Source organism: Psittacula echo (assembly GCF_963264785.1).
Source record: "Psittacula echo genome assembly, chromosome: 3".
In the NCBI taxonomy this organism is placed as follows: Eukaryota; Metazoa; Chordata; class Aves; order Psittaciformes; family Psittacidae; genus Psittacula; species Psittacula echo.
This window is the reverse complement of record NC_137736.1, coordinates 108,530,306-108,557,298: the sequence shown is the minus strand read 5'-3', so window position 1 is coordinate 108,557,298 and position 26,993 is coordinate 108,530,306. Positions and strand designations below refer to the sequence as shown.

Genomic DNA, 26,993 nt, shown 5'->3' with positions numbered 1-26,993 from the left:
CATGAGTTTTATGATTAATAGTGTACACTCCATGGAATTAGTTGCTATTTTGAGAATGTTACATTTTTAAGACTAAAATGAAATAAAATATATATTTAATTATTCACAAATTCTCATCCTACTTTTCACTAAAATATTTTCATCATTGGTTGGAACACCAATATTACATAGTTTCTACTCTGAATAATCCTAAGCAGCTGTGTTTTGCTATTTTTGCATAAAGTCAAATATAATTTACCCTCAACTAGGCCACGGTCATTCCCATTGTCTCTGTCAGATGGTGAATATTTAAATATTTTGTGCAAAGAGTAATCATTGAAAAGAAGAAGATTGAGGCACTTACTACTGTTATCAAAGAAAGCAAGGCTTCTCAGTAGTGCGATACATACTTACATATAATTATTTTTCTTAAAGCATTTTATTAATCTGAATTATATTATGAATCGAATTGTGTGTATGTAAAAGTGTGGAACAACACTTTTTTAAATGAAAAGCCAAAAACCAACACCTAAGTTAACTCTTGGAATAATTTATAATATTGATAAAGAGTTTTTAAATATCTGAGTACATTGACATTACAGTGTACGTGCAAGTTTTAGTGTGGATTGCTGAGCTCCTAAGGGCTTGACTGCAGCTCCAGATTGTACTTTGCTAGTTTTAAGCTGTTTAGGGAAACTTAAATAAAGCTGCTCTTGGCAAACTCTCTGCCAAAATAAAAAACAGATGTTCTGATATCATAGTCTGATGTATCACCTTCTTTTCTGAGCTTAGACACAATCAGTATTGTTCAGCTGCACATTGTCCTGGGGTCTTGGCATGTATTTTTTTTTCCCAGGAGCAAGCAGAGCTGTTCTAATGTATTGGAACTAGGAATGATGAATGATAGAGGTGGTGAAATTTACAGTTTGTGTAGCTGAAGTGTGAAAAAGGTCTCTGTTCATGAATTTATTTTAGTACTATCAGCTGACTTCAGAAGACTCCCTGAAGACTTTTTTATGTATCTTTAGTTCATTATTTTCTCAACAGTACTATTGCACATTCACATACTCAGTGAAAAATTACTGTAACATTTCTTAGAGTAACATAAGTTGACACAGCACGGTTGAGGTTTTGGACACTGATGACAACAAATAACATTTTCAAAATGTGGGACTTTCCAGTACCTAGATCCAAGTGGACATGCTAGTTGCACACTTGCCTGCCTGTGAGATCCAACCTTGATCTGAAGTGATTACAGGAGTGATATCTGCAAACCCTCTTGTGCTCAAAATCCACTTTCCTAAAGGGACATGAAGGATGGGGGACTGCTCCGTGATTTAGTACCCAGTGTCACGCCCAGCCTACTGAAATAACCATGAGATGGAGGAATTTGACAACTTGGGTTTAATTGCTCCATATGCAAATAATTACATATGCGTTCATGCATGAAATACAGCCTTCTGATCAGAAACATTCACTGGGCAGAGTTACTGAACTGCCATTTTTCCACATGGGGCTCTTGGAACAGGTTGTTTTTGAGATTGACACTAAAAATGACCTAAGCCTGCCAAGCTCTGGTAGAAATCAGTGAGATGGAAGAGTAACCATTGTTCTCAAATGAAGGCTTGCTAGTACATATGTTTGTTTAAACTGAGATTTAGTAGTTGGAGACGCCTGTCACTGTGTGCTTACCCAAGGCATAGAGCATTGAGACCATTAGATGAAATGTCCCTAATACAAATTATAGGATTTACAGTATTGAATCAATACATAGTCTGTGTAATCATATACATCATGCAAATGTCCTTTATTCCAAGAATCATAGAATCATTTAGATTAGAAAATATCTTACAGATTGTTGACTCCAACCCTTAACCCAGCACTGCCAAGTCTGCCACTAAACTGTGTTCCTAAGCACCACATCTACACACCTTTTAAATACCTCCAGGGATGATGACTCAACCACTTCCCTGGGCAGCCTGGTCCAATGCTTGACACCCCTTCTGGAGAAGAAATTTTTCCTAATATTCAGTCAATGTCCCCTGGCATAACTTGAGGCCATTTCCTCTTACCCTATTGCTTCTTACCTGGGAGAAGACACTGACACCCATCTTATTCCATCTGCCTATCAGAGAGCAAGAAGGTCCCTCTGAGCCTCCTTTTCTCCAGACTAAACAACCCTGGTTCCCTCAGCCTTTCCTCTTAAGACTTGTTCCTTCCCTTCACCAGCTTTGTTGCTTTTCTTTGGACACACCCCAGCACCTCAATGTCTCTCTTGTAGTGAGGGGCCCAGAACTGAACACATGATTCAAGGTGCAGCCCCACCAGTGACGAGTACGGGGGTATGATCGCTGCCCTGGTGTCCTGGGTTCAGCAGTGGCAGTCAGTTTTTTTCTCCTTCTTAGTAGCTGTTGCAGCACTGTGTTTTTGACTTTTGGCCTGGAAACAAAAAACTGATAACACTGATGTTTAGATTGACCAAGGACTTTGTGAGTCTCATGCTCTGCCAGGGAGGAGGAGGCGCCGGGAGGAAGCGGGGACAGGACACCTGACCCAGACTGGCCAAGGAGGTGTTCCATACCACAGCACGTCATGCCAGGGGATGTAACTGGGAGCTACCCGGAAGGGCACGTCCCTTTTTCGGTCGGGCTGTCTTTTCCGGCGGGCGGTATCGTATTCTCTTCCCTTGTTATTTCTCTTGTCGTTGTTATTGTTGGTGGCGGCAGTGGTGATTTGTGTTATGCCTTAGTTATTAAACTGTTCTTATCTCAACCCGTGGGAGCTGCATTCTTTTGATTCTCCTCCCCGTCCCTCCAGAAGCAGAGGGAAGAAAGGTGTGTGTGGGGGGGGGTCAGTAGACTGCGTGGTTCTGATTTACAGCTTGGGCTTAAACCACAACAGTTCTATTTTGGCGCCCAACGTGGGGCTCGAAGGGTTGAGATAACGACAGATCTGACCGGAGTGTGTCTAATCGTATTTGTGATAAGCATTCAGTGTTTTGGATTGATAGTCACTTGTCACAATGCTGATTTATTGGCTCTCAAAGTTGTTGTTTTTGATCTCACAGTCTCAATATGCCGTAGGTTACTTAGAGCCGGTATTTGCTGTGTTAGTGTTTTTCAAGTGTGGGGCTTGGGCTAAGGTTATTGTCTCATTGTATTTTATGGTAATGACTTGTAATACAATAGAAAAATTGATCATGAAACTGGTCTGGCTTATGTTCCCAGTGTGGTCACCACCTTTATACTTTGGAAGGTATGTAATACAAATGCTTAGCAACTATACATCTTTTTTCTCCTTCCTGGGTGGTCAACCTATGAAGGAGACATTCTTTTACCCTCCCAGTGCCCCTTCCAGACCGTTTACAGCATCGTTTGAGAGTTTTGAAGTTTTTGAGTGGCCTTTTGATATTGTTGAGACCTGTTTGCTGATTGTGATGGGGGTCACCATGTTGGCTCGCATACAGAGTGTGTTTTGTCCACAACCATTACGTCTGATCTCAAGAGTTAAGCAGAGTCGGGTTTGGGCCTTGTCTGGGATTAGACGACAAAATAGGGGGACCGAGAGATTTTCCCCGAGGCTGGACAGCCATGAGTGGCAGGGTGTGTGGGATAGTATGGGCAAGTATCTAGGTCAGTGGGCCCCTCCAGTGTTTTGGAACTTCACCACTGAACAAGTGCAAAATCCAGAAGAATTAGTAAAACACTTAAATGAGGTGTGCTGTCATCCTGGTCATACCAGAGAGGGACAAATCATGTCAACGTGCTGGGGCTTGGCCTATGCTTACCGGGCCTTGTTCAACACTATCCAGCACCTTCAAAAGGAAAGAAATGTCCCTGGATCTGAGGACGAAGCAACAGACAGCGCAGCTACTCCAGCTCCGAGCACAGCAGCTACACCACCCCTAGTGACAAGTACAGCCACTACTCAAACTTCGACTGCAACAGACAGTGCAGCTACCCCAGCGACAAGTACAGCCACTACTCAAACTTCAACTGCAACAGACAGCGAAGCTACCCCAGCCCCAACCACAGCAGCTACACCACCCCCAGCTACAAGTACAGTTGCTACTCAAAGCACAGTGATAATGACTGCAGCTAAACCAGAGGACCAATTCGTACCAATATCGATTGCCCCCATAAGCAAGAGAAAAAGCAAAAAAGAGGCAAGAAGGGTGAAGCAAGATGAAGAAACAATGTATTCACCACCCGGGCCACCATCTGATCAGGAGTCATCATCCCATGATGAAGAAGAAGAAGAAGAGGTGACTTCTCGACCTCGGACTTCAATCGAGCTACGGAATATGCGAAAAGATTTTACCCGTCAACCAGGGGAGCACATCATCACCTGGTTGCTACGATGCTGGGACAATGGGGCCGATGGTCACGAACTAGGAGGTATGGAAGCCAAGCAGCTGGGATCACTTGCTAGAGAAGGGGGAATTGACAAAGCAATTGCAAGAGAGAAAAAGTCCCTCAGTCTTTGGAGGCGGCTCTTGGCAGCTGTGAAAGAAAGGTTTCCATACAAGGATGATGTTACGAGTCGTTCGGCCAAGTGGACTACTTTAGACAAAGGCCTCCAGTCTCTGAGGGAATCAGCCATCGTAGAGATGATCTATCACACCAAACCGAATAACGGAGATATACCCATAGACCCAGATGAAGTCGAATGTACACGACCCATGTGGCGAAAACTTACACGGAATGCACCGTCATCATATGCCCATTCATTGGCAACAGTAATCTGGGGTGACATAGTAACACCAACAGTGGATGAAATGATTCACAAACTCCGAGAGTTCGAAGACAATCTCACCCCTTCCATCATCTCAGCTGTGGAAAAACTGTCCCAGGATGTCAAACAATTGAGGGACGATCTATCTGATTTATCCAGCTCCTCACGTGTACCAACATACGTCTCAGCTGTTAACAAAAGACGTCCTATTGTTCAAGACAGAAGATATAGAAGGCGAACACCACGGGCCACCCTATGGTTTTACCTGCGGGATCATGGAGAAGACATGACGAAGTGGGATGGAAAACCTACTTCAGCTTTGGAGGAACGGGTGCATGAATTGAAAATAGGAACAACGGTCAAGACTAATCATCCCATGAGAGCTGCGGCTTCAGTCTCTGGTGAGCAGGTTCGCAGATGGAGCGGAAGAGCTGATTTTACTCCAGCTCCTGTGATAACGAAGAATAATCCCTTTCAACACAACTTAGGTGTCCAACGTTGTGATGACTGTTAGAGGGACCCTGCCTCCAGCCAGGTGGAGGTAGGGGACAATCGGATTTACTGGACTGTGTGGATCAGATGGCCTGGCACATCAGTCCCGCAGAAGTATAAAGCTCTCGTAGATACCGGTGCACAGTGTACCCTGATGCCGTCAAGCTGTCAAGGGGTGGAACCCATCTATATCTCTGGAGTGACAGGAGGATCCCAAGAGTTAACTGTACTGGAGGCTGAGATCAGCCTGACTGGAAGGAAATGGCAAAAGCACCCCATTGTGACTGGTCCAGAGGCTCCATGCATCCTTGGCATAGATTACCTCAGGAGAGGGTACTTCAAAGACCCAAAAGGGTACCGATGGGCTTTTGGTATTGCTGCTTTGGAGACTGAGGAAAATGAACAGCTGTCCACCTTGCCTGGTCTCTCAGAGGATCCCTCTGTTGTGGGGTTGCTGAAGGTCGAAGAACAACAAGTGCCAATCGCAACCACAACAGTGCACCGGCGGCAGTATCGCACCAACCGAGACTCCCTGATTCCCATCCATAAACTGATCCGTAGTCTGGAGAGTCAGGGAGTGATCAGCAGGACCCGCTCACCCTTTAATAGCCCCATATGGCCAGTGCGGAAGTCTAATGGAGAGTGGAGACTAACAGTAGACTATCGTGGCCTGAATGAAGTCACACCACCATTGAGTGCTGCCGTACCGGACATGCTAGAACTTCAGTATGAACTGGAGTCAAAGGCAGCCAAGTGGTATGCCACGATTGATATTGCCAATGCATTCTTCTCAATTCCTTTGGCAGCAGAGTGCAGGCCACAGTTTGCTTTTACTTGGAGGGGCGTCCAGTACACTTGGAACCGACTGCCCCAGGGGTGGAAACACAGCCCTACCATCTGCCATGGACTGATCCAGAATGCACTGGAACAGGGGCAAGCTCCAGAACACCTGCAGTACATTGATGACATTATTGTGTGGGGTGATACAGCGGAAGAAGTCTTTGAGAAAGGGAGGAAAATAATCCAAATCCTGCTGAAAGCTGGTTTTGCCATAAAACGGAGTAAGGTCAAGGGACCTGCACAGGAGATTCAATTTTTGGGAACAAAATGGCAAGATGGTCGTCGCCAGATCCCCACAGATGTGATCAACAAAATAATAGCAATGTCTCCACCAACTAATAAGAAAGAAACACAAGCTTTCTTGGGTGCTGTGGGGTTCTGGAGAATGCACATCCCAAATTACAGTTCGATTGTAAGCTCTCTCTATCATGTAACCCGGAAGAAGAATCATTTTAAATGGGGCCCTGAGCAACAACAAGCCTTTGAGCAAATTAAACGTGAGATAGTTCATGCAGTAGCCCTTGGACCAGTCCGGAATGGGCCAGATGTAAAAAATGTACTGTACACTGGAGCCGGGGAGAATGGTCCTACCTGGAGCCTCTGGCAGAAAGCTCCAGGGGAGACTTGAGGTCGACCCCTCGGCTTTTGGAGTCGGGGATACAAAGGATCTGAGGGCAGCTATACCCCAACTGAGAAAGAGATACTGGCAGCCTATGAAGGGGTTCGAGCTGCTTCGGAGGTGATTGGCACTGAAGCACAGCTCCTCCTGGCACCCCGGTTGCCCGTGCTGGGCTGGATGTTCAAAGGCAGGGTCTCATCTACACATCATGCAACCGATGCGACATGGAGTAAATGGGCTGCACTAATTACACAACGAGCTCGAATAGGAAATCCCAGTCGTCCAGGCATTCTAGAAGTCATCATGGACTGGCCAGAGGGCAAAGATTTTGGAATGTCACCAGAGGAGGAGGTGATGCGTGCTGAAGAGGCCCCACCATATAATAAACTATCAGAAAGTGAAAAGCAATATGCCTTGTTTACTGATGGGTCCTGCCGTATTGTGGGAAAACATCGGAGATGGAAGGCAGCTGTATGGAGTCCTCAACGACAAGTTGCAGAAACTGCTGCAGGAGAGGGTGAATCGAGTCAGTTTGCCGAGGTGAAAGCCATCCAGCTGGCCCTGGACATTGCTGAACGAGAAAAGTGGCCAGTACTTTATCTCCATGCTGACTCATGGATTGTGGCAAATGCCCTGTGGGGGTGGTTGCAGCAATGGAAGCAGAGCAACTGGCAACGCAGAGGTAAACCCATCTGGGCTGCTGCACTGTGGCAAGATATCGCTGCCCGGGTGCAGAACCTGGTGGTGAAGGTACGCCATGTAGACGCCCATGTACCCAAGAGTCGGGCCACTGAGGAACACCAGAACAACCAACAAGTGGACAAAGCTGCTAAGATTGAAGTGGCTCAGATGGACTTAGATTGGCAACATAAAGGTGAATTATTTTTGGCCCGGTGGGCCCATGACACTTCAGGTCATCAGGGCAGAGATGCAACATACAGATGGGCCCGTGATCGAGGGGTGGACTTAACAATGGACATTATTGCTCGGGTTATTCATGAGTGTGAAACATGTGCTGCAATTAAACAAGCCAAACGGTTAAAGCCTCTTTGGTATGGAGGACGATGGCTGAAGTATAAATATGGGGAGGCCTGGCAGATTGATTATATCACACTCCCACCAACCCGCCAAGGCAAGCGCCATGTGCTTACCATGGTGGAAGCAACCACCGGATGGCTGGAAACATACGCTGTGCCCCATGCCACTGCCCGGAACACTATCCTGGGCCTTGAGAACCAGATTTTGTGGCGACATGGCACCCCAGAAAGAATTGAATCAGACAATGGGACTCATTTCCGGAATAACCTTATAGACACTTGGGCCAAAGAGCATGGGATTGAGTGGGTATATCACATCCCCTACCATGCACCAGCCTCTGGGAAAATCGAAAGGTATAATGGGCTGTTAAAAACTACACTGAGAGCAATGGGTGGGGGAACTTTCAAGCATTGGGATACACACTTACCAAAGGCCACCTGGTTGGTCAACACCAGAGGATCTGCCAACAGGGCTGGCCCAGCACAGTCAGAACTTTTACATATTATAGAGGGGGACAAAGTTCCTGTGGTGCACATGAAGAATTTGCTGGGGAAGACAGTCTGGGTTATTCCTGCTTCAGGTAAAGGCAAACCCACTCGTGGGATTGCTTTTGCTCAGGGACCTGGATATACTTGGTGGGTAATGCGGGAAGATGGGGAAGTCCGATGCGTACCTCAAGGGGATTTGATTTTAGGGGAAAACAGACAATGAACTCAATTGTACGCTGTTGCCTGCTATAGCCATCAACTAGAAGTCTGCAGGGCACCAGCGACTGGCTCTGACTTCCCTCCGACCATCATCCCAACAGAGAATGAACTTTGATAGAACCGGACGAGTTCTACAGTAAAGGAATGATCAGCATCAGCAGACAACGATCCAACACTGCACACAGCTTCTTCTGCCCTGAAAGACTGTTTCAAGAGATGGAGCCCAACATCATGAACCGAATGGACTCAGTAGCTTTATAGGAATTGGTCCGTGCACTAAGCTAACAGTGCACTGAGATGAGAGTGAGGGTATATGGAAAATGTGGGATCTGAGCATGACGTGAATGGTATGGAACAAGGGGTGGATACTGTCCTGGGTTCAGCAGTGGCAGTCAGTTTTTTTCTCCTTCTTAGTAGCTGCTGCAGCACTGTGTTTTTGACTTTTGGCCTGGGAACAAAAAACTGATAACACTGATGTTTAGACTGACCAAGGACTTTGTGAGTCTCATGCTCTGCCAGGGAGGAGGAGGGGCCGGGAGGAAGCAGGGACAGGACGCCTGACCCAAACTAGCCAAAGAGGTATTCCATACCACAGCACGTCATGCCAGGGGATGTAACTGGGAGCTACCCGGAAGGGCACGTCCCTTTTTCGGTCGGGCTGTCTTTTCCGGCGGGCGGTATCGTATTCTCTGCCCTTGTTATTTCTCTTGTCGTTGTTATTGTTGGTGGCGGCAGTGGTGATTTGTGTTATACCTTAGTTATTAAACTGTTCTTATCTCAACCCGTGGGAGCTGCATTCTTTTGATTCTCCTCCCCGTCCCTCCAGAAGCAGAGGGAAGAAAGGTGGGGGAGGGGTCAGTAGACTGCGTGGTTCTGATTTACAGCTTGGGCTTAAACCACGACACCTGGCCATGCTGGCCATGCTGTTTCTGATACAGACCAGGATGCTGTTGGTCTTCTTGGCTGCCTGGGCACAAGCAGGCTCATCTTCAGCAATCATCAGCACCCCTAGATCCTTTTCTGCCAAGCAGCTTTCCAGCTACTCTGCCCCAAGCTTGTAGCGTTGTGTGCGGTTGTTGTGACCCAAGTGAAGGTTCCAGCACTGAGCCTTGTTGAACTTCATACAGCTGGACTTGGCCCATCAATCCAGCCAGTCCAGATCCCTCTGCAGAGCCTTCTTACCCTCCAGCAGATCAACACACTCACCCAACTTTGTGTTGTCTGCAGACTTGCTGAGGGTGCAATCGATCTGCTTGTGCAGGTCATTGGTAAAGATACTCCTCAGAGGAATTCAAGAAATAAACATCATGCATTATTTTTCTGAAGAAAATAATTTTGATTTGTCAAAAAGACAAATCAATGGAAAAGGTTTAATTCCATGTCTTTAGCTAAGTTGCATAATTACAAATGTTAATATAATAAAAGGAATTAGCCAATGTACAAAACCTCAATTCCTGAATAAACATATGTAGCAGTCTATTTTTCTAATAGTCTATTTTTCTAACACAGGAGATGTAATGCCAGATGTAATGCATTTTTATTAGCTGAGTATTATCCAGCTGAACAAGGAAATGAAGTTGGAAGTGAATCTGTTATTTTTTCCTCTTGAGTAATACCTGTTGTCATTAGTATCTTTTTTTACTTATGGAATTCTGTTATTCTGTATATTAGAACAAAGAGGACCTGAATATAGCTTGAAAGTATGCATCTGAAATATTAACACTATTTTATGGCACAGTTTTTTTATCAAAACTAAGCCAATGTCAATGCTATGATAAATTTGCATCTTTCATAGCCATTTCCTTACAAAACTGTTGAGTTCGAAGTTACCATCTACATTTCTAGATCATGGAATATTACCTGCTAAGGGCTCTGATTTGACCGATGTCTTTGATAGAAAAGACTCCACTGTCACCTAAGAAGTCAAATAATCTTCTCTCTGAGCCCAAGAAATAAGAGTCCTTGCAACAGAAAATGAGATGAGGCATCAGTAATGTTATTATACCAAGCACGCACTTAGCTCCAAAATAGATATTGTAAGTCAAACAGAGTTTCATCAGATTCATTACCAATCCTGTTTTGCTGATTGCTCTTTAACAATCTCTACCCACAGTCCTATTATCTCAATGAAACAGTACACTCTTGTTTGCAAAGCAAGTTCTCTAAATAGTAATTGCTGTAAGAAGTACTGCAGTGAAAGCTGGATCTATAAAGCCATTAATTGAACTAGCTTTGGGGCACAAGAAGTGATGTCTTGCACTGAACTTGCCAAGGTCTTTTTCCCTGGGCTAGCCTAGGAGTAGGATGTAAATATCTGATAAGTAAGAAAAGATGTTACCTGAATGGAAATACTGCATCTTTTCTACTCTGAAGTTAATATCCTTATCAGTTCTGATCAGCAGCTACAGCATGTGTGGACTTTTAGTATTGGAAAATCTGAATATTCAGGATGCAGCTGTTACAATCAAACATGCTTTTAACTCCTCAGAAAGGAGCCACTTGTTCTGAATTGTGTGTGTGTGTGTGCGTTAAAGCTAATATTTGAATCAACTTAGAGAATTCCTTGTTGTAACCAAGCTAATATATGGGTATGCCTGTCTTTCCAGTATTTGATCTCTCTTCAGAATAGGAAAATAGACATCTTCATGTGCAGCTATTGGCTGATACGTGACCAGAAGTTTAATTTCTATTTTCTAGAGGAGTCTGAAGACTTCAATTGAGTCTAACGCTGAGAAGGCACAGAAACAGTGATGATATAATACAATCTGATACGATACAATCCAATACAATACAAAGAATGATCTACCCAGTATAGTGACTGCCCCATGTGTATCAGTTTCTGTGTTGGTAGGGAAATGCAAGTTACAGCTATTGATGAAATGCAGGTGACTAGAAATACTCATTGTAAACTGAATGAATTTTCTTCATCCTCAGTTCTAGGGCATGCGTACAGCAAAAGACCTTTGTTATATTGGCTTGGGAGATATATATTATATTGGCTCTGTAAGCCATAGACAGCGTGAGGCTCAGCTAGCTACCTGGGAGCGAGTCACTGGGAGTGCAAGAGTGCTAGATCTACATCTGCTTGTTTGCACTCCTAGAGTCCCACAGCAATGTGCAATGTGCATCACTTTCTACGTGGCTTTGTTGGTCATGAGCCAGAGCAGCAGGTCTCACAATAACAACAGGTGAAAGAGTGAAAGTTTTTGCATCCTGTTGTAACAAGATATGCCCTTAGAGCTAGCCAAACCAGTGCTGTCGAACTTGCTTTATCCAGCCATTTCTCCATTTTCCTCAACACAGATATTCATAGCCAGAAGAAGGTGGCCATACTACCAGAACCATCAGTATGACTTTTGGAACTTTTTGGTCCTGATGAAAGACTCAAACCTCCTGTAGTCCTCTGCAATAAATTTCAGGGCCTTTAGGTAGTTTGTGGGCATATTGCACTTGTCTGCTGGCTTTGTGAAGAATGGGACTGCATCCACTTATTTCAGAGGAAAAATATTTTACATTTGTTGTGTTTAGAGTCTAAGAGGATAATAACCCATCCAAGATGGTACCCCCTTCCAGATGATCAATAGCACAGTGAGTCTTACCTAAGCTATTAGTAGAGGTGGCTACTCACTGCAGATGGTTTGGAGTGTCCCTGTGTAGGCAATTCACTGAATAACTGTCAAATATCCTTTAGACCATGATTTCTGAATCAAAGAGCCTTTTGAGCTTTTATGAGGCTTGAACCCACTCAGACCCTGAAATTCTGTAGAAGGCCATGTCTCTGTTTCCGCAAGCACTTAACTCTTTGGTAGCATTTTCAAATGATGAAAAATGCTTCTACTGTGGTTGAAGATATCCTGTTACTCCAATTAGAATATGCCTAGCAGTTCTGAAATGAAAACTGGTCACACCTTTGTGAACACTAATACTAAATTGCATCTTTGGTGCATAAGGGTTTGGCAGCTGCCAGCAGTTTTTAAGCCAGTCAGCTCTGTGCAGCAATAGCAAAATCTGCTTAGTGTCTACAGAGAAAGCATTTCATCCTCCTCTTCTGCACAGCTCGGTCCTTGTCTCACTGAGGGCTTTCAATAATTAGAAAATATGAGTCTCATGGCTATGTGCACAACGTCTTATAGCTCAGTGCCAGCACACTCAAGCAGTGACAGTCACCAGCACAAGGGTAACAAGAACCCAGACTTGCCATACATCTGCTATGTTTAATGAAGCAGTCTCTACACCTGAGTCAATACCTCATTGTATAACTGCTTCAAAATCCTCATCTAACTGATATTTGGACCCTTTCCTCAAGTCAAGAGAAATATTTTTCTTCAATCATTTGAATAGGAACAGAATCAAATCCTTGAAACTGAAAGCATCAAGGTTTTTCATAACTGAGGAAGTCACAATACTCAGTAAATAATAATTGGCTTTTCCTAAATGGTAATGTAAGAAGCAGAGTGATTGTTGAAAGAACATTATATGTAACTATTATACTCTTGTTTTTTATGGAACTTATCATTGGATCTCAGTGCATTAGGGTGGTTGTTTATCCTAAATCCCTCTTTTCTATATTCTAACTTCAATTTGCCAATTATAAGAGGGATAATAGAATTTCTCCGTCTCACTGTACTATATAACTCAGTTCTACAATCTTGGGATGCTCAAATATCATAGTACTAAGGAAATAATAATTGTTTATAATCACAAAAGTAATAGAAGTGTGGATCATTATATGAAATCCAATTTTTTGTAGATTCTCATGCACTTGACAGAGTTTATCTTTTAATCATGACAGATAGTCATATATGCAGGTAGCCCAAGTCTGAATTTCCTTACATTTTTGCACTTCCCTAGTCATCAATGAGAATGGATAAGGAAACTCTTATTCAAATATGTGACAGTGTGAGTTTTGTGTCAATGATTATATGAAATATATGATGAAGAAAATAGGACATATTCAGAACATACTTATACAAAGTAATCCTGAATGATATGACTGGATTTATTGAAAAACAAAAACTTACAGATAAGCATAAGTGCTGCATTTTGTCAAATAGCATATTCTTGATGTCAAAGACATTACATTCTTTTACTTATATAGCATTTTTAGAATAATCATTGCAGAAAAATCTGAATACATTTGAAAGAGTGTGCTTATTCAATTACATAATCTTCTTTTTCAACATCAGTTATAGGGGTTTTGTCTCCCCTGAAAATTTCTTCCTCTCAAAGCCGAAGGCAGGATAGAGACTGCTACCCAGGAGCCTGTTAATTTTCCCCAGTCTGCTTCAGAGCAAGAATTAATTGCTTCTTCTTCCTCTGTCTTCATACATTTAAGATTTGACAATGTTATTTTTTTATACTTACTCTATAATATACTGTCTATTTAGTTCGTTATATTCCAGAAAAATACACAAACTGTGGCTAAACCTGATGACTAAATATAATGTACTTTCACCTAACAGGAAAAGGCATAAGGTCAGATCAAATAATGACACCCTAAACTGAGTTATGTAAATTAGAGACATTTGTTAGTGGTATTTCTTTAGAATATCCTGATATTTCATATAATATTTTTCAAAACTGTTTGTCTTAAAACCTATGTTTATTTCTGGTGTTGACCTCTGTTTTGTGTTACAAGTTAGAAAGAACTGTTCATAGTCTTCTCTAGAAAAACATAGTTCTGAATCACACAATGCTGGCTAGGAATAGTGGGTATGAAAGCCATAGGGCGCTCATCATAGGTATTATTTCAGTTTTGTCTCATGAGATGTATCAGTATATACTACATACTCCTTAAAAGCTAGAATTTGGAAATTTTTTCCACTGAGAAAAGTTAGTACCTTATATATTTCAAAGCAGTAAAATATTTGACCCTGAGTAACAGATTCCATAAATAGCTATTCTAAAAGCTTCTTTCCTGAAATAAATCCTTGCTGAGGAGGAATCACATTGTACTCTCCAGTGGAGCAAACTGCTGACACGAATATTTCTTACCTTATGGAATTTAAGCAAAGCTTGTTTTTCTCTTTTGTCTCTCTTCAAATCTGTTAAAAAAAACCAACCAGCTACAGTGCTCCAGTTATTCATTGAAGCCTGGTTAGACATATTATTTATCATTACATATATATAAAATATATAATGACATTGGTCAGAACACATATTTGAAAACAGTCTCAGTTATAACTTTTGTTGGTGGTAGGCTTAATTCATTAGATGAATAGGTTATTGATGTGTCATCAGCAGCATTTTCTTCTCTACTTTGTGAAAAGCAACCTTAAAAAATATTTACAGTGGAAATACTTCTGGGATTTACTGTTTTTTATTTAGCCCTCTCACCTCTTTTTTATAGTTTGAGGCAGTTAACTTGAAATATTTTCACATATGACCGAGCTGTAAGGCTGCAAAGTTTTCACCAAGTGTTCTCTCATTTTTTCTGGCAGGGGGAGGGGTGAATCCTGTGCAAATTGGCTAAATACCTGTGAAATAGTTGGCAGCTGAAGCTTGCAAGTCCTCAGATGTACTTAATGAAGTAATTCCTGGCTCATTTTTCACATTATCAATTCTATTATAATAATGATGAAAGAAAGTAAAAAGAAGGAAATAAGATATGGGCTGGAAAGCATAACTGGATTAAAATCATGGGGGAACAACTACGAATGAGGAAGGTACAAAAACTGACAAGTAGGTGATAGAAAGGAAGATGATAGCATGAAAGATACAGCCTTGAACTAGAATTGGGGGGGGGGGGGGGGTGAGTAGGGAAACCAAGGAATGAAAAATGAATTAAAAAGAAAGAAGTAATAACTGAAAACGGAAGCAAGTAAAAATTTCTCTTTGTCTCCTTAATAGGCTCACATTTACAAGGTATTGTGTTCCTTGTAAAACTTGTAAAGTACATTATTGATAAACCTGAAATGCTAACATAAGGTGTGTCTTATGTGAGTTGTGTAAAAGTTTATTGTTCATGACATTTTTGAAAGCAAGTACAAAGACTATTTCAGTCAATACAAACACACTTCTTTTGAAGTTAATGACCGTAATATTGTATTTTTTCCTCAAAAAAAAAAATCCCAATTTTAATAACTTTTTCTTGAAAGCTGCAATTTCTTAAAGAAAAACACTCCTCAAAGAAATGAGGAACTCTCAGAGTTTTAAATGCATTAGTACGGTTATCTAAATCAATATACTGGAGGCAAGCAGCTCTGGAAATTTTCAGTTTGTGTAAATAAAAAAAGATAAATACAGTGTCAATAATAAAATGCTAATAATTCCTGCATCTTCTCCTCAGACTGGAATGGGCCACCTGCGTGTTACGAAAGAAGGTCTTCGTCTGGAAGGGGAATCTGAATTCTTATTCCCTCTCTATGCCAAAGAAATCCACTCTCGAGTGGTAAGTGATAATCTTACCACTAAGCAGATAATCTTTCAATAATGCTAAATTAATGCACTGATGAACAGTTGAACTTAGGCAAAGTCTAGGCAGCTGTCATGGAAATATAAATACATGTGTGTGCGTGCATGTATGTGTGTGTATACATGTATGCACACGTATTTTTGCATACTTTACAAGCATGGTCAGTTCAATGTTCTGATGCTATGGAAGAATTAATATTTTTCTCTTAGGCATGCAAGAAGAAATAGCTCTAAAAGGAATTAAGTCATTATATGTAAGTAATGCTAACATTTTTAGAGTGTGGAGGAAGTTTTTCATTATTTTTACTGATACATTTTTTTAGTGCAGGCTTCCCTGTGATGCTGCTTGTTTTGTTTATTTACCCATTACAGAATAGTTTAAATATCTCTAAAATCAGTGGATCCTATCGGAAAAATTAGTTTCTCTAACAAGTTCAGGTTTTGTCACATTTAGGACAATGATAGTAAATGTATTTTATCTTTACATATATAAAACCTACCAGACTAAATGGAAATATTCAGGATCTAATCTTTTTTACATAGCTAGAAAACTGTTGTTATTGAGGTAAAGAACGAGTAACATATTTAGTCAAAGAAAATATTAATGAAGCAGATTAACTTTAAAATTGTACTGAGAATGTGTATGGTAGAAAAGATTTTTATTGAAGTACTGGGTTTAGAGGAAGGAAGAGAGAATATGAATTGGTTTTTAATTATCCAGATGAACTCTGAAACTTATTCTAGTGAGTTTTTTGTAGAACAGTATCTGTTTCTGGCCAAATAAATGGATCTTTTCCAAAACTATTGTCTGTAATCTAAACTCTTACAAAATGAGCCATGTTTTATAAATCAATCAACCAATGGGACCTTTCAAGTACTATTCAATGAGAATAAAAGCCGGATATGGCTCTTTCATTACTTCAAACTTGCAATCAAGGCACAAGTATTTCCAGTAGCAGCTCTTAGAAGGTGAAATTGCATTACTAAACCTGTATTTCAGTTTTGATTTTATGTGTATTCTTTTCCATCTCATAGGCAGTGGGAAAACTATTTTTGTGCTTATATGAATTTCCCTTGAGGTTGTTTATCCATTAAGGCATGTAACTTTTTAAGACCAGCATAAGTGACACTTAAGAACTCCCTCTTCCCTCCAAAAATGTTATGCAATGTTAAGCTCTTTTAGCTCATTTGTATTCATTCCAGGCCTTAATACATTTAGTACTATATAGTAAGAAAGAGGTGTGGCAGCAGCTGATACAAGAATCACCTGCCTTGTCCTGCTGGTTACGCTCCTTTGGATGCAGCTCAAGATATGATTGGCCTTTGGCCTGCTAATGATCGTTGCCAGCTCAAGTCCAATCTTTCATCCACTATATTAGCTAATACGTATTAATGGGATGATAAAAGATGAGCATTTATAAATATGTTATTAGATTTTAATTAGCAACATACATGTGGATGCTGCAGGTCTCATTTAATACTGAAAATTACTAATCTATTTTTTAAATCGACCAGCAACAGTTAAGTAAGTGTAATAAAGATGCCCAGATTTTTGGGTCATTTAGCATGTGTACTTAGTTGTGATATATTTAGCTGATCTTTGTCGACTTTCCTTTTCCACCTCATACTAAGTTGTTACCATTAATGTTCATTCTAACACACTGCTAACGTTTTTTCTTAAGACTTTTCATAATTTGTGTCAATTCTGTGCTTTCACATTTTCTTGATATAATTTAAAAAATGGAATTAATTTGTTTTCCTCACTTAGTGACTCCTTTTGAGAGAGCCTATCTTCCTACTTGTGAGTTACTGGGCTTTTGTTTAAGAAAAGAAATTATAAGTTGGATTCCAAACTGTGTATTGCTTCTATCACTTATTAGACAAGTGTTTGTAGTAAAATTCTTCACATAAAATATGTTCAAAATTCTCAGGTTATATCACACTCTAAGCATTAAGTTATGATGGAAACATGACTTGAGAGTGCTTTTCAGGTGCCTTTCAAAGTGCTGCAGAAACTCTCTTGAGTCCAGAAGAAGTACTAGAAGCTATATATGTACAATATATATACTCTATATATACAATATACACAATATTTCAGTAGTTAGAAAATCACTTACTTACCTAGGAATGGGTATCTCCAGTGTCATAAGCCGGCAGCTTACTAATGCTGTCTTCATATCGTGTTCCTGATATTTTGGCAACTGAGAAAGGTTCCTGTCCTTTAGACAGAAAGTATACTTTAGTATGAAAGCACCTGTACATCAAGCCATGAGTTAACACAAGGGTGTGTTTTGCTTTTGGTGAAGTAATTCCATGTTGGTTGCAGTCTTAAGAATGAGATGAAATTTTGAATTGCCTGCCATAGCTAGACTCGATTGTGATAAGGTGTGCTAGGAATGAATGAAGATACCAGTTACACCAGGAAGCATGCCCTGGCTTCTGCAAGTAGCATGGATAGCCTTGAGGATCTAGTTGCTCTGCACATGTCCCAGCTGTGATGCAGGAAAGTTAAGACAAATATGAGTGCCATTGCTTTGTGACCTTCAGATGTGATTTAGTATACTGGAACACCAGATACAGCACAGAGTTAGGCTCAAATCATGGTGCAGAGATGTGGACAAGCAGGTAATGCTGTGCAGTCTGTTAATACACTTGTGTCAGCCTTCTGAGTGGAGGACAGGGAGACGATTTAATTTAGACTGATGCTCTTATTTGTACTGTCATCTATTAAAGTCAGCTTTGAGCTAGTCAACCTGCCACTGTCTCCGTCACGCTGTCTATGTTTCCTTGCTGGGAGAATCAGTGCCAGGTGACAAATCAAGACAGCATATAGGCTGCATGGACCATGGAGGAAGCAGAATGCACACGCATGTTTCTCACCAATTAATATGACAGTGCAAATTTGCAGAGTGGGATATTCACAATTCACTTAAACAGACTCTCAATTATGTATTGAAATGTAGCAAATCTAGTGCTTAAGCATTTTTTTCGAAAAGATAAAATGCTAGCAACCATGTTCATTGATCCAGAAACACAGATTTTGTTCACCTGACATATTCTCTAGGTTTTTTTTCTTATTTTAAACCTGATATAGTTGAAGTTTATTGAAAATACCAGCCCAGATTATTTGATGACACTGTGGATGGTTTTTATCTCCTCCATACTCCAGGACTCATCACTGCTTCTCCAGTCTACTCACAACGTGACTGTTAATGCTCGCAATTCAAATGGGGAAGTCACAGGCAGATTAAATGTGGGTAAGTCTCAAGTGATTTTTCCTTGTTCACTGTTTTGGAAGCATTTCAATGAATATTTGCAAGGAGCTTTGAGGATATAAAGCAGTAAACATGATCATTTTTTACTGCTATGGCCATATATCAGTAGTCCAGCTGCCACTCAATAAGTATTGACAGTATGTTTACAGTTGCTCAGTTCAGCATTGATTCTAAACAATTGAAACACTTCTTTAATGCAGAATTATTCAAGAAAGGCCACTGCAGAAGTTGCTCCTGTTCTTTTGTAAATAATCTATTGATAGCTGCAAATCATTTTCTCAGAAAATGATTTTTTCTTAGAGAGGTCCTTATGTCTTTCTTCGTTTCCTAGTATACCAGAGACAAAAACATTTAAGCAGATATCCTAAAATTAAAAAAAAATAAAATAAAAATAAGTAATTTTTTTTTTTTAAAGGAAGCCAATCCACAGAAATATACATATTTTACTATATTTGGTAGCAGTAAGATACTTTGGTTTATTGGAGGCAATCAATAGATCTAGACAGATGTAGGGGATAGATCATGGCAGAAAGAATAAGCAGGTATTACTTTTTAAGTTGTATTTTTAAGGCAAGAGTGTCAACAATATGTGTCAGATACAACACATTTTTCTTAGTTTTGTTAATATTTTTCAACCTTTATTTGACTTCAGACAAAATTGTAACAATTTATTAACTTGTTTCTTGTAAGAGTCTCATGCAGCAAAGCATACATTCCTAATTATTTAACTGTAAGACTACCTAATGTGCTTAAAGTAGCTTACCAGACTGAGGCCCAGGTGAGCAACTTTTCCATGCTGATGAGACTGTAAGTTCTGTGTCAGTTCCTGTTTGAAGAATTAAGATATCAATTCACTGAACATACTGCAACTTCCACTGTTTTAAACCAAACTTCAAATAAAAAGTGTAATAAAAAACATACAAAGGAGACTGATATTTCCCTTAAAAGTGCATAATTATTCAATTAATCACAATTTGGCCTTCAAATTTTTTTTAAATCTCTTGTAATTCAAGCTAATAATAAAGATCTGAATTATTCTTCATAAGAAAACATCCATAAACATTTATCAAAACATGATAGTAGCATTCGTATCTCATTTTGATAATAATTAAGGGTTGAAATACACAGTTTCATATTATTAGTAAAGTTATTAAATAGTTTGCAGTAATTAACTATACAGTGACCACAAGACCAAACCCGAAGTTTTTGTGACTTACGCTGTTGATTCTGTCTGCTCCGAACTGTTTGTGGATTCCCATCATGGGACCGGGCGTGTATCTGCACTGCGGTCATGTGCCTATCCTGCCTAATGAGAAGTTGTCAGGAGATCCTTTTGGAAGGGCAGACCACAGAGCATATCATTGATCACCACACTAATTTGCCCAACCTGATCACTGCCAAAGTCTGAGAAACTTGCAGATATAATCATGTCCGACAGTAGCCCAAAGACATAATGAATTGTTTGACAGGCTGTGTCCAGCCTGCATGACCTAGAACTGCTAATAGGAAAGGTGTGATATGCAGGTGTTCATGAATATTCGGTTGTGTATTGAGTTTAGACACTTGTAAGATGAGTGACCCCATCATTAGCAGGTGCTTTTCCATGAAAGTGAAAAAAGCTGCTTTGATTTTTTCTGAACTGAATTCTGTCACCATAATTTAATATACTCATGATGCACTTGGGGGACTGTGTCCCTACAGAAATAAGGCAACTAATAATTTAAGATGGAAACGTGACATACTTTTGGCAGGTGGAGGGTACATGGCTCCTCACACAATGTTTCAGCATGAACAATTAAAAAACTTTGTTGGGCAAAAAAGGTCAGCACTGAAAAGTGATACAGATGATTTGCTCGTTTGGACTTTGGTGCCTATAATGTAACTGAGGTCCAGAAATGAGCAGTCTGAGATATTAATGAATAGTGTATCTTTCCTGTTGACAGAGCTTCTGTGCTGGAAGCAGTGTAAAAGATATATTTTAATGAAAGGAAGGAAATTTTAGTTCTGTTGTGCCAGGCAATGGCTATAGATCTTTACCTTGCCTGTCAAAAGCAACAACAAATCTCAGACCATCTTTTCTTTTTTTCTCTGTCCCAGTCACCTCTTAATTGTCTTCTGAGAGCGTTAACTAAGAACAGTACAGAAAGTGAGATGGAATGTGCTGCCTTAAATAAAGTTAAAAATATCTGCTCTGTAGGGCTAGATTCAATCTAAATTGAAGAAAACTTGTAAACTGAAGACTTGATAGAAGAAGAAGGGTCAATACATACCCATGTTGTAGAATATGGACTGTGCTGTTTAGCAGGGAAAGTTCTGCTGAATGGGAGCTGTCTTGTAAGTAATGACTCATTTACAGCAAGTACCACCCATATTTAGTATTTCCCCTATCGGTAATGTGATTCTGTTTCTTCACTTTTCATCACCTGTTTTTTCTGGCTCTATTCCCAGTAACTTGCAATTCAGTGTATTTTGTACCTTCTTATCTCAAGCATCTTAAACCTTTTCCTAAGAAAAAGCCAAATACTTAGCGCTGACTAGTCAAGAAGTTGCCTAGCTGTGCAGAGGGGCTGTATATATGAGTAAACCAGTAGGAAGCAGCAGAGTGCACACTGGAAGACCTGCATCTGTACACTGGAAGACCTGCATCTCAAATCTTTTAAATGTGTTCAGAGTACAAAAGTAGTTCAAATACAACACTGAAGTAGAAAAGTTTTGACAGCACTCTGGCTTGCTTTACAAGAAATACTTAGGTAAGAGGGTAAAAAATTATTTGAGCCTGGGAAAATCAAAACTACATCAAAAGAAAGTGCTAATGTGCATTTGCATGTTATTTTAAATGTTTTATGTTTAAATAATCTCTTTGTGACTGGCAATCCTATTTAATGAATTCATTAATAATTGGTCTTATTTGCTGTCTGGTGTAGTTGGTACCTTTGTAAATACTAACATGAAATACTACTAATACGAAATCATACTAATTTTAGACTGATGGAAAAATGTTGAAAAAAACAGTAAAAACTTAATACTATAAAGAACTCTGTTAATACCTAAAGATACGGCCAAACAATGGTGACTGGGGTAAGTGGCAGTAGGTTGAAGTGAACGACCATCTATAATAGCTTGATATTTTTAGCCATTGTCTAAGACAGTCATAAAATGCATGCATGTAAGATGATGTTTCCTTATAAGAAGTGTGAAAAATAGGTGTGTGGCTGATTAAATTTGTATGCACAAGCCTTTTCTAAAGAATTAATGCCTTCCACAGTCGTCAGCATGCTGGTATTATGTCTTAATACTCTATTCATCTTACAAATAGGAGCAAGTGCCATTGTGAAGGAACTGTATAGATCAGTTTTGGATTGTTCCAAAGATGACAATATAATATAGTATTACTCATAAGATCATAACAAAAATGCCTTTTAACTCAAAGAAGATTGTGATTCAAATGATCTGTTAAAATATTTTAATAAGTTACTAAGAGTGATTTAAATACCCAGTCTTCCATTGAAGTAATTCACAAGAGAGATGTGAAATAAATCTTTACTTGAGGAGTTCTATGAAATTCCTCACATGAAGATAACAGATGCATATTATGAAAGAATGAGAAATGTTTTCCTTATGGATCACAGCCTGGAGAAGAGAAGGCTGCGTAGAGACCTCAGAGCAGCCTTCCAGTATCTGAAGGGGGCCTACAAGGATACTGGGCAGGGACTATTCATCAGGGACTGTAGTGACAGGACAAGGGGTAACGGGTTGAAACTTAAACAGGGGAAGTTTAGATTGGATATAAGGAAGAAATTCTTTACTGAGAGGGTGGTGAGGCACTGGAATGGGTTGCCCAGGGAGGTTGTGAATGCTTCATCCTTGGTGGTGTTCAAGGCCAGGTTGGATGAGGCCTTGGGTGCCATGGTTTAGTGTGGGGTGTCCCTGCCCATGGCAGGGGGGTTGGAACTAGATGATCTTAAGGTCCTTTCCAACCCTAACTATTCTATGATTCTATGATTCTATGTATGCAAATGACATTAAATGCAAGCAACTTCCACGATGAGCACTCTAGTTTTAAAATTTCTACACGCTCCTTGGTTTACCTGCATGATGTACCTCTTGCAGGAGTTATCTGGACATTGTAGGTCTTAAAAAAGCATGCTGCAGATCTTGTGTTTTGGAATGTGTTCCATAATTACACTTCTTTCTGAAGCCTCACTCAATGCAAATGCATTTAACTAACTGCTTGTCAGGAAAAGACTAAATTGAAAAAAAACAATTCTGTGCTTTATTCATTTTTGACTTCAGTATCCTTCTGGTTGACAGAGATACCCATTTTGTTTGAGCTACTCTTTTAAATCATTTAAAACTCATATATGACCAAAGAAACTAATATTAAAACCAAGTAAATAATTTCTATTTAAAAATTAATAATTTAAAGAAAAAAAACGAAGGAAATGGGACTTTTAGTTGAAGGATTACAGAGATGTGATTGCTTTGGGAACATTTCTGAGAGAAATGGGACTTAGAAAGGATGTTGACCAACTGACAGCAAGGAAGGAATTGAAGGAAAGCACAGATATGGAAAGGTGTGGAAGAGTCAGATGGAGTTAAGAAAACCTTAGGAAGAGATGCTTATAAGCAAGGCAAAGATGTCTACAGAACAGATGGTAACTATTTTTGTTAGAATAGCTTCTGTCTTTAAAATCATGAATAAGATACAGATGTTATTATCACAGCTTGTTCATCGACCTTCAGAACTGAGTATCTAGAACTTTCTTCAATAATCAAAGAAAGCAGTTGAATAAAGCTGCCAACCATCATCTCCAAGATTCCTGTACTTACCATTTCAAAGTCTTATTCAATCCTAGAACAAAAAAGAAATATAGCACCCTGGGCCATAATAGAATAATAGAATCATAGAATGGTTAGGGTTGGAAAGGGACCTTAAGATCTAGTTCCAACCCCCCTGCCATGGGCAGGGACACCGCACACTAGATCATGTTGCCCAAGGTTCTGTCCGACCTGGCAAGAATAAAGCAACCTAGTCTAAAAGATTATAAAGCTTTGTCAATGGTGAATGAAAATGAATACAAACTATATATGAAAGAAACATAAAGAATACATACATAGTTAATTATCAAATACTTAAGAGCAACATCGGTATCAAATATTAAATGATGGTTCACCTAAGCAAACATATGCTTACATATATAGCCTACCAGCGGGTGAATGTAATGCAGTCAGATTTTGCAGTGGTGTTGCAGGGTTGAATATTAAGAAAGTAGTTAAAAGCAGCATGCTTCCAACTATCTTTACTGAAAAGTAGGATCAGCTTTTGAAAAGATCTGTTTTTCAAACTCATGTCTAGAGATTTCATGTCCATCACATTAATCTGGACAGCTGTTAAAATGAGAGCATTTGTGCTAACCGATCCCTCTTTTTTTCAAACAGAACATTCTAATGAAACTAAGTGCCAGTACCTGATACATTGCTTCATTAGCATTAATTGCCATCTATAAACTACTACTTTCCAACATCAAATAATTTCTGGTTTTCTTATCATATATTTCTTACGATATTTCATTTTCAAGTGATGGTATTTTTTCATCAGACGTAATAGGAAGAAAACAGTGTTAAGGAAGCATGATGTATGCAGGAAGAGTTTGATGGTGCTTTCACAGGGAAAACCCTGAAGCCAGTTTCATAAACTTGACTAAATTAATGACATTGTAAAATCATTTAGCTTTTTCTTTTCTGTTTTTCCCAGAAGTCTTTCATTAAAAACTCCATTTTTGTCCAAATAAGTTCTTTCTTATCTTTAAGATAAAAGCCAGGACATATTTCTTGAAGGTCTTTGTACTGCAGGCAGATGATTATTTGCACAACTTTTATTGCTCTCCAGCTGGGTTATAAGAAGGAAAGATACAACATAGGAGCAATGAATAGAAATACAAATTGGAAACTTCATTGGAGTACTTTTTGAGGTGATTAAATCTTTCTGTGATCATGAACTTACAATATTTGTTCTGAAGAGATCAAACTAGGGATTTTTACTTTCAGAAGTACAAAAATTTTAGCTACCAGTGAATCTGATTATATCAACACATACATGCCGGTTTTATTTAAAAGTAAAATTTAGTTGTTGACTCAGATCAGGCAAAATTTAGGGAATGACAGGTAGCTTCTGAAATATCCTACAGACTTTTTATCTGATCCTCTTTTCTAATTCCCTCTTTTACTCCGTGGAAAATGTGTTTCTGTTCTACATTAAATGTATATGCTATTAGTCTTTTGTAAGACCATTGTGTATTTAAATGAGTATAATTTTGAAAATAATTAAAACAAATAGCAGAAAAAAGTAGCAATGTATATACATTTAAATTAAAGCTAGATAAGAATATATCCATGAAAACTTATTTACAAAAAGAACCAGTCATTACAGTTAACAGTTTAATATTTAGACTCCATTGAAAGCATCTTTGCAAAAAAAAAAAAAAAAGTCATTAAAGTCTATGTACCATGTATAGTAAAGTGCTTACCATAGCAAGATTTACAGACCCTGTCCCCAGATATGATAATCTGTATGAGGAAATACATGATAATGTTCAGGGTCAGCAATGCTGACTTAAGCCAGACTTTAAACATCCTCTACATAACTAATTACAATCAGGTAGTTATGTGTATTGCCAACTTGCAATATGTGTATATACCAGCATCACAGTTAAGGGGAAATTCATCTTGGCCAAGAGGATTTGAATTCTATGCTGTCACTTCTCTGACTGTGTCTAGAAGAAAAGCAGTATACATGTAAGTTTATATAGAGCTTAACTCTGAAAAAAGGGTAATGTTTGGTAAATAATTTTTTATTTGGAAAAGGAATCAGACAGTGCTTACCTCTCTCTCATCAGAGAGCAATTACTCATCTGAGTAGCTCCAGTCTTTATTTCAGTGGGAGGAAGGAATTCAAAATAAATGAAAAAAAGTGACTTTTTCAATATTTTATAACCCTCTCGATTTTTACAGTCTTCAGTAAATTTGCAATCCCAAACATATTTTGGTTCGTATGGTGTAGTAGTCATTAATGTAAGTCACTGGATGATAATTTGAAGATAATAACTATTGCTGAGGGTGAGTATAGTTCCTGTATTTTCATCCTTAAAGTAATAAGAAGATTGAATTATTGTCATTGGTAGATGCTAGTTGAATTTGTAAATGTCAGCTTAAAATAGCTGAAATTCATTGTGACTATAATCTGTTGTAGAATTTGGATCATTAGGTACATCTAAAAGACTATTCACTTTAAGTGCTTCCTTCTTAAAGTTAAGGAGACTCTCAGTGGCAGTTAGTGGCCAAAAAAGGAGCTAGATCCCTGTATTTTTGCAGCGGATCTGCAGAAGGCACACAAACACACACACACCCTGGACTACTACTTGAACACATATCTGCAGTGTACCCTTGTGGCAGTGAAGTCTAATAGTATACTGGGCTGTATCATTCCACCCTTACATCTGAAGTGCTGTGTTAAGCCCTCTCCAGTATGACACAGCTATGAGCAAACTGAGCAGTGTCACATAGGATGCCATTAAGATGATCAGGGAGTGGAAGTATAAGAGGCTGAAGAAGTTGTGTTTGTTTACCTGCAGAAAAGAAGGTTAAAGGGGGCTTCTAACTTCTGCCTGCTACTAGGAGGGCAAGAGGCAAGATTCCAGACTTTAATCAGAGGTGCACAGCAAAAGGGCAAGAAGCAGCAGTCATAGGCTGCATTGAAGCAAAATGCAAGTGGGTAGAAGGGGAGGAAATATCACTGTTAGAAAGGTTAACCATGGGAACAGGTTGCCCAAGGAGGCTACTGCATCTCCTTCCTCAGAGGTATTAAAATCCCACTTGAACAAGACCATGAGCACCATC

The 26,993-nt window shown here is 39.5% G+C and overlaps 1 protein-coding gene across 1 annotated transcript in view; it reads left to right on the top strand.

The window, feature by feature from the left end:
• The window catches only part of SGCG (sarcoglycan gamma), a gene marked incomplete at both ends in the record, with an annotated part of 68,416 nt that overhangs the window by 7,492 nt on the left and 33,931 nt on the right, over nt 1-26,993 (top strand). The window contains 2 exons of the mRNA XM_080613167.1: nt 15,698-15,799; nt 18,992-19,079. Coding sequence (XP_080469293.1) covers nt 15,698-15,799; nt 18,992-19,079 — 190 coding nt within the window. The remainder of the gene's footprint in view (nt 1-15,697; nt 15,800-18,991; nt 19,080-26,993) is intronic.